This window comes from Phacochoerus africanus, chromosome 8, assembly GCF_016906955.1.
Source record: "Phacochoerus africanus isolate WHEZ1 chromosome 8, ROS_Pafr_v1, whole genome shotgun sequence".
In the NCBI taxonomy this organism is placed as follows: Eukaryota; Metazoa; Chordata; class Mammalia; order Artiodactyla; family Suidae; genus Phacochoerus; species Phacochoerus africanus.
Genome location: NC_062551.1, coordinates 577,270 through 584,951, shown reverse-complemented (window position 1 = coordinate 584,951; position 7,682 = coordinate 577,270). Strand labels below are relative to the sequence as shown.

Sequence of the window (7,682 nt, the reverse complement as noted above, 5' to 3'; positions counted from 1 at the left end):
GCGGTTTCCCGTCTGTTTTGCGGATGGTAATCCAGCAGTTTGCTGCGGTTCGCCTGCGAGCAGGCAAGCTGCAGTCCTTCTGCTCTGCCGTCCGGGTCCCATCCCGGGGTCCGCTGCGCTCGGCGGGACCTGAACCCTCCGACGCCCCTGAGCTGCGTTTAGTGTCCCGGAGGAGTGCGTCTGTGCGGCGTCGTGTGCGCTGGCCTGTGGCTGCAGCTGGGTCTGTGTGGCGCGGCTGTTCGGCTGTTCCCTGCCTGTCTCTGCTGCTTTTCTGCCTGTTCTGTGCTGCTGCCGAGGGCGGGGGTTCCGTCTTGGACTGAGTCTCGGAGTTGCCTGTGTCTCCGTGCAGTTTCCTTGGCCTCGGCCACACGCGTTTTGAAAATTGCCACGAGGCGCGTAGACCCTGCCAGCGCTGCGTGGATTGACCCGTTTGTCCTATGACATGAGCCCCTCATCTCTAACCATGCTTTGTCCTGAATACACTTGGCGGCTATTAAGAGAGCCTAGATCCCGGCTTTCTCTGGCTTTGCATGAAGGAACTGTGTTTCACTGGTGGTACACACACACACACACACGAGAATGTGGCGGAATCTGTGCTCACAGAGGGAGCACAGATCTGTGCGTGTGCATCAGGCATGGTTTTTTGCGTCTCTTTGGTCCCAGCGGCGTAGCCACCGGTCTCCACCACAGCCGAGCCGTGCGGGATCCGAGCCGCGTCTGCGACCCACACCCCAGCTCACGGCCAACGCGGGGTCCTTAACCCACTGAGGGAGGCCAGGGGTCAAACCTGTGTCCTCACGGATGCTAGTCGGGCTCACTCACTGCTGAGCCCCACGGGCGCTCCCAGCAGAGCAGCCTCACTGACTTGCCTTCGCACTTGCCCGCTCCTTTCCACCAGCGGAGATCCGGCTGCGGTGCTTGTCAGACGCAGGATGCCCCGTGGATTCGAACCTGTCTCTGTTCTCTCTTTACCGGTGCCCTCTGTTGGGGACGATGCCATCCTCCTGCTGGCATCTAGTTCTTCAGGCGTGACTGCTTTTAGGTGCGTGACCATGATCTGTAAAAGCGGATTTTCAGTCTTCGTCTAATGAATCGTGTGCGCCAACAAAACAGAACCCTTGGGAAATACACAGATGGGCAGATCAGTAGGTGTTCTGGGAACTGACTCCACCCCAGTTGCGGAGGCTGGCAAGTCCCAAATCTGCAGGCAGGCTGGCAGGCTGGAGCCCCAGGGAAGAGCTGATGCTGCGTTTTGAGTCTTGTTTTTGTTTAATTTTATTTTTATTTTTTTGCTTTTCAGGGCCGCGCCTGCGGCACATGGAGGTTCCCAGGCGAGGGGTTGAATCAGAGCCACAGCTGCCAGCCTACACCACAGCCACAGCCAGCAACACAGGATCCGAGCCACGTCTGCGACCCACACCACAGCTCACGGCGATGCTGGATCCCTCACCCACGGAGCGAGGCCAGGGATCGAACCCACCACCTCATGGGTCCTAGTCGGACGTGTTTCCACCGCGCCTCGGCGGGCACTTGGGCGTCCGAGTCCCAGAGCCCCCGCGGGCAGAGGGCCCCCCTCTGGGGGCAGGGCCTCCGTCCTCCTCAGGCGTCACTCGGGTCACCCGCCGGGAGGGACCTCGCGCAGGACCCTCCGCTGGACTGGGGGGCTGAGACCGCGGACGGTGGCCTCGTTGGAAACGGCCTCGCAGAGCAGCCGGGAGGACTGTCGGATTCGGTTTCTGGGGCCTCGGCCGAGGGACACCGGCTGGCGTCGCGGTGACCGTCTTTGGCCGCCTTTTCCTCCTTCCTTCCGGGATTCCCGTTCACGGCCGTGACCTGTTCGCGTCCTGCAGGTCACGGAACCTGCTCATTTTCCTTCTTTTGTTTCTTTTTTCCTCAGATTTGATTATCTTCAAGTTTGCTGATACTTCTGCCCACTGAAATTCATGTACTTTCAACAACAGAATTTCCATTTTCCTTTTCTGCATGTGTGTGTGCGTTTAGTTTATTTTAGGGCCACACCTGCGGCACATGGAGGTCCCCAGGCCAGGGGTCGAATCGGAGCTGCAGCTGCCCGCCTGCACCTCAGCCCCCCAGAGCCCAGGCACGTCCGCACGAGCTCCACTGCGCTCGTAGCATCGCCGGATCCTTAACTCACTGAGGGAGGCCAGGGAGTGAACCTGTGTCCTCAGGGATGCTAGTCAGGTTCCTAACCCCTGAGCCACAGTGGGAACTGCTGCATTTGCTTTTTACAATCTCTCTCTTCCCTGGTGCTCTGCCTGGTGAGAGTCCACCCGTGTCATAAATTCCTTAGAATTCCATTTATTGCAATTAACTCACGATTTCGTTTCGTTCTTTGAACACAATTTACCAAAGCTGACTTGAAGGCTTATCTAGGGAGTTCCTGATGTGGCTCAGCAGTAATGAACCCTGCTAGTATCCGTGAGTTCATGGGTTTGATCCCTGGCCTTGCTCCGTGGGCTGAGGATCCGGCATTGCCGTGAGCTGTGGCACAGGTCACAGGTGCAGCTCGGATCTGGCGTTGCTCTGGCTGTGGTGTGGGCCGGCGGCTACAGATCCAGTTAGACCCCTAGCCTGGGACGCTGCATATGCCGTGCGTGCGGCCCTAAAAAGACAGCAGTGATAACGGGTACCCAGTGTGTGTGACATCTAGGCCGTACTCAGACAGTATCTGTCACTTGCCTTTTCCCCTGTTCATGGGTTTTACTTCCTTTGCATGTCTTCTGATTTTCTGTTCAAAAATAGACTTTTTTTTTTTTTTTGCCTTTCAGGGCCACACCCATGGCACATGGAGGTTCCCAGGCTAGGGGTCCCATCAAAGCTGTAGCCGCTGGCCTACACCACAGCCGCAGCAATGCAGGACCCGAGCCGCGTCTGCGACCCACACCACAGCTCACGGCAACGCTGGATCCTTAACCCACTGAGCGAGGCCAGGGACCAAACCCGCCACCTCATGGTTCCTAGTCAGATTCGATTCGTTTGATGGGAACTCCAAAAATAGCCATTTTAAGTAACATAATGTAATGTCATATACTGTGTAACTCTGGAAATCCATTTCCTAGTCCCCAGACTCTGGTTTCTGTTGCTGGTTGCTCTTGGTGCCGTTTACTGACTCTCCTGAACTCATCTTTGTCTGAGCTCCCTGGTATGTGTGGGTGGTGAAGTCTCTGCTGGAAGCTCGTCGCTCAGCCGAGTGCACAGAGATTTCCTTAGGAACCTGGGTCCAGAGACCCTTGGAGGTCCCGCAGGTGACCACTCTGCCTTACCCGTCGCTGCCTGCTTCCACAAGGGTCAGGGTTGGCAAAACCTGAGAAAGCAGGACGTCTCGGTCCCTGGGCGTGTGCACAGCCCTGCAGACGCGAATGCCCAGGGAAGTGTCAGAGTGTCTAAGTGTGCTCATGGGTGTTTTATGCCCCAGATCTTTTTAACTTTTTTGTCCCTCCTGGTTATCTGGCAGCTGTGATGTTAAACACTCAGCGCTGATGGTTTCTGACAAACGCTCTGGGCTTTTCCCAATGAGTGGACCTTAGGTCAGGCCAGACGATGACCAGCCCTACAAATGGGGCTTTCCAAGGAGCTGCCAGACAGGTCACATGCCCCAGAGATGGGACTCACCTGGGGAGCTCCACCCTCAGGCCGAGCCCTGGTGGCTGCTGGGCTGCTGGTTTTTAAGGCTAACCTTGGAGTGTAGACAGAGGAATGGAAACACAGGAACAAGTCAAAAGCTCGTTCCTGAGCTTTATTAGCTGTTTTTCCTTGACTATTCACTCCTTGATTTTAGCAAGCGGAGGTTAGTTTCTGGAGTTCTGGAAAAGTTGATTTTGATGGTGTTCTTTCTTCCTTCCTCCAGTGTTCCCCTCATGGGGGGCGCTTTTTGGAAGTCCTTGCTCTGCTGATCTAAACTCCCACGTCATTCTCCATCAGATTAACTCACCTTGCTTTCTCTTCTCCATTTCTCAGAGGTTCCAATCTATAATAGAATCACTTTTCCCTTAACCAGCACTGCTTTGACCTCACCCCCTCCCACCCTGTCCTCATTCTGGGGACTCTGACGGGATGGCAGACGGCTCCGACGGCTGTTTTCACTCGGCATCCTGCAGCACGTGCTCCAAAACACGTCTCTGAATGTCATTCTGGCTTCCTAGGAAAATAAGTGTATTCCACTTCTTTCTTTCTCTTTCTTTCTTTGCTCTTTAGGGCCGCACTTGCAGCATATGGAAGTTTCCAGGCTAGGGGTCGAGTCAGCGCTGCCCATCGAGTTAGCACACCTCAGGTACCCCTGCAGTCAGCACGCAGGTGCAGAGAGTCCCGCCCGCAGCCCCGCGTCTTCGCCGTGTTCCCGGGACCGAGCGCCCGCCGTGCGGTTGTTCTCCCCTCGTCTCACCCTTTTTGGACTCGCACAAGTTCTCTCTGCAGCTGGACTGGGTGAGTCTTCATTGCCTCATAGAAGCCAGTGGGGCTGACTGCCCCGGAGGGAGCATCGTCACTGCCTGGAGACAGTGTGGTCACCGCGCGGCTGGGCTGCGGGCGGGACTGGCGTTCCCTCCGTCTGTGCCCGTGAGCGTTGGTTACTGTGGGTTCTCTGCCGTGTCATCACCCCCAGAGTAGCTTGAGGGCCCAGCTCTGCTGTGTGACAAGCATGCCCGGGCACCTGCCAGCCCGCACCCCCTCTGCCGGGTTTTCTCCTGGCTGCTGTTCGTTTCCTACTCGATTTTCCCACAAACATGAGCTGGAGCCAGTTCTTCCCGCTGCCCTGCGTGCTGTGTTGCGAGCGAGCTGGAAACAGGCCGCCAGGGAGCCCACCCCACACGGGAGCGGCCATCCGGGTCACCTGCTGTCCCTCAGCCCTGGGCGTCCTCGATGGAGACCCCTCCCCCGGCCATCTGAGGACGGGACCGGAGGCTGCAAGGCCGCCTGCCCAGGGCCCCCCTCCGGCTCCCGGCAGCTGGGGAGCCGTCGTTGCGGGAGAGCTGACCGCGGCTTGTCGGGAACAGCGCTCACCGGCTTGCAGGTGCGGCCGCCACCCGCTTCTCCTCGCCCAGGGTTCCAAAGCCCCGATCGCGTTCGTCTTTCCACCTCAGCCGGCCCGTGGCCGGGGGTGCACCGGCGCCCAGCGCCTGCGAGCCCTGAAGACCGAGGGGTCATCACGTGTCTGCACAGAGCAGCGACCCTCGCATACCCTCTGCACCAGGGCCAGCACCCCCGGCAGCGGCTTTCCTCCAGGTCGACGACTGACCCTTCCAACCGCGTCACCGGGCTCGGGGTGACTCGGTCAGGAATCTCCAGCAGGTGCAGCTCTGGACTCGGGGACCTTCTGCCAACACCCGCACTGGCTCCTCCAGCCCAGACAGAGGTGAGCGTGGGAGAGGCAGGCAGCCTTCGTTCTCGGGGACACAGCCCTGGCTGGTGCCCAGCTCAGCAGTGCGTGGGCAGAGCGCCTGTGCACCTTGTCGCTTGTAGCAGGAAGGGGCACACGGACCTAGCAAAGGGCGGCGCGACGTCTGTTTCAAAGATGCGCCCGAGTGGAGGGGTGTGCGGTGTGAGCGCGGCCGCCACCCACACGCACCCACGACAGGCGGGATGGGCTGCGAGCTGGCGCCCACGTGGGCTGGCGCGTCCAGGGCTCTGCGGTGTGGCCCAGAGCTGCTGATGCCACGACCTCGGTGTGAACGAGCACCCCGCCCCGCGTTTGCTCAGGTGGCCCTGCCGTCCGTTGGGGGCTCGCGCTAAAGGGATCGGAAGGGCGGGCAGGACGCCCGGGGACACCGCTTCCCGCGGGCCCAGGGCTGCTCTGCGGGGACGCTGGTGGCCCAGAGCCTGCGTGGGGTCACTCAGGCGCAGGAAGGGGTGTGCGTGCGTGTGCAAAGTTCCCAGACCCCACGTCCTCTCGTCCTGCAGCTCAGGCCAGGTGTCGGCCGGGAGCTGTGGACGGAGGGGCCCCGGGTGGGAGCCTCCTCGGGAGCGCGCCAGGCGCCGGCCCCCGCCGCGCTGCGGCCCAGGGTGAGCGACTCGCTGGGGCGCCCCCCACCCCACCCCCACCCCCGTGCTGGGCGCCGTCACGCGTGCAGGCCGGCCGCCTCCGGGGCTGTCGTGTACAAAGAGCATTTAATTAATTTATTTCTTTACACATAACTGAAGTGATGTTACAGTACATAAGTTATTTACAACTGTGCAGTAATGTGTTGCAAAATAAATTATCTAGAAGGCAGCAAAAGTACATTGTGAACGTGTATAAAACTGTACAGCGTTTGCGGGTACACTTTTTATATGATTATTGGCTCTGTAGTGTTTCAAGTTACGTTCTCAGAAAGAGAAACAAAATGCCCAAGATTAAAGGAAAAATATACAAACCACGTGGATTTGACTCCATTAAAAACCCAGCTGAGAGCCCGGACCCGTGTCCCCTGCGGCCTGCGGCCAGCCGGCTCCCAGCGCCCCGGCCTCCCGCTGCTGAGGGCGGACACCCGCGCCGTTTGTCTTGAGTTGATCAGAATGGACCGCGGAGTCGGCAACCTGCACTCCGTCCTGCAGCTCCCGACGCGCCCGTGCAGCTGGCCAGAAAGGGGACCCCGAGGCCAGCGACCCCGAGGCCAGCGCCCCCGGGGCCAGCGCCGCGTCCCCCGGGCTCCGCGTCCTCCCCCGGCGGCGGGCATGAAAGCGCCACGCTCCCGGGGCCGGAGGGCGGCTTTCTCCCGGGTGTCCCCGCCTGGAGACGAGGCCTCCTCCCCCTGCCGGGGCCCCGCAGCTCCGGGCAGGTGTGCGGGGCCCGGCCAGCATGCCACTGGGCTGCCCCGGCCGCGTCAGGCCGGCAGGAGCACGAAGTCGTCGTTGACGTCCACCATGGGCACGTAGAAGGACGGCACCTCGTTCACGCACAGCGACTTGTGCCCGGCGGGGTCCAGCTCCTGGACCTTCAGCTGCCACTCCATCCTCTGCACGGCGTTGAGGGCGGCGGCCTCGTGCTGCTGCCGCATCAGGAGACACGTCTGCGCGGGAAACACGGCAGGTGAGGGCGGGGCGGTGGGACCCCGGCCGCCCCCGCCGCCTGCTCGGAGGGTGGGGTCAGGGGACCCAGGTCGAGCTCTGGCCACGGGTGGGCCTCTCGCCTCTGGGCCGTGTCCTGCCCTCAGAGGCCTCGCCGACCACTGCTCTGCGCCCCCACCCCCCCCCCCCCCGGGCTCTCCCACAGCATCGGGTCGGAATTCGTAACAGCGTTTCCCGTCCTCTTTCTACCACTGCCTCGTCGACGGCTGGTGTGTGTGCGGGGTTTCACTTGCATTTGTATTAAGTGAGACTAGGCCTTTTGAAAGTGCACTCGATTGTGGAGTTCCCGCTGTAGCCCAATAGGACTGGCAGTGTCTTGGGGGCCCTGGGTCGAAGGTTTGATCCCCAGCTCACCACGCTGGGTGAAGGAGCTGGCATGGCTGCAGCTGCGGCTCAGATCTCATCCCTAGCCTGGAACTCTATTTGCCGCAGGGCAGCCAAAAATGAAGAAAAATAAAGTGCCCCACATTTTTCAAAAGGGTCGTCCAGAGCGCCGCGGTCGGTGCGCCCGTGCTTACTCCCGAGTCTGCACCAAGCGGGGGTCCAGTCCCACCCGGACAGAGTGCTCGGTGCGCCTGCTGTGGACAGTGGGGTGACGGCCGGCACTGGGTGAGCGAGAC

General features: G+C 60.4%; 1 protein-coding gene across 6 annotated transcripts in view; it reads right to left on the bottom strand.

Moving 5' to 3' along the window:
• Positions 1-6,111: 6,111 nt before the first annotated feature.
• The window catches only part of ANKRD11 (ankyrin repeat domain containing 11), a 155,566-nt gene continuing 153,995 nt past the window's right edge, over positions 6,112-7,682 (bottom strand). For 5 of the 6 annotated variants that reach the window (XM_047789094.1, XM_047789095.1, XM_047789090.1 and 2 more), the window contains one exon: positions 6,112-7,004. In XM_047789094.1, the coding sequence (XP_047645050.1) occupies positions 6,819-7,004 (186 nt within the window). In that variant the 3' untranslated portion in view covers positions 6,112-6,818. The remainder of the gene's footprint in view (positions 7,005-7,682) is intronic. The other variant, XM_047789093.1, reaches the window with a different exon arrangement.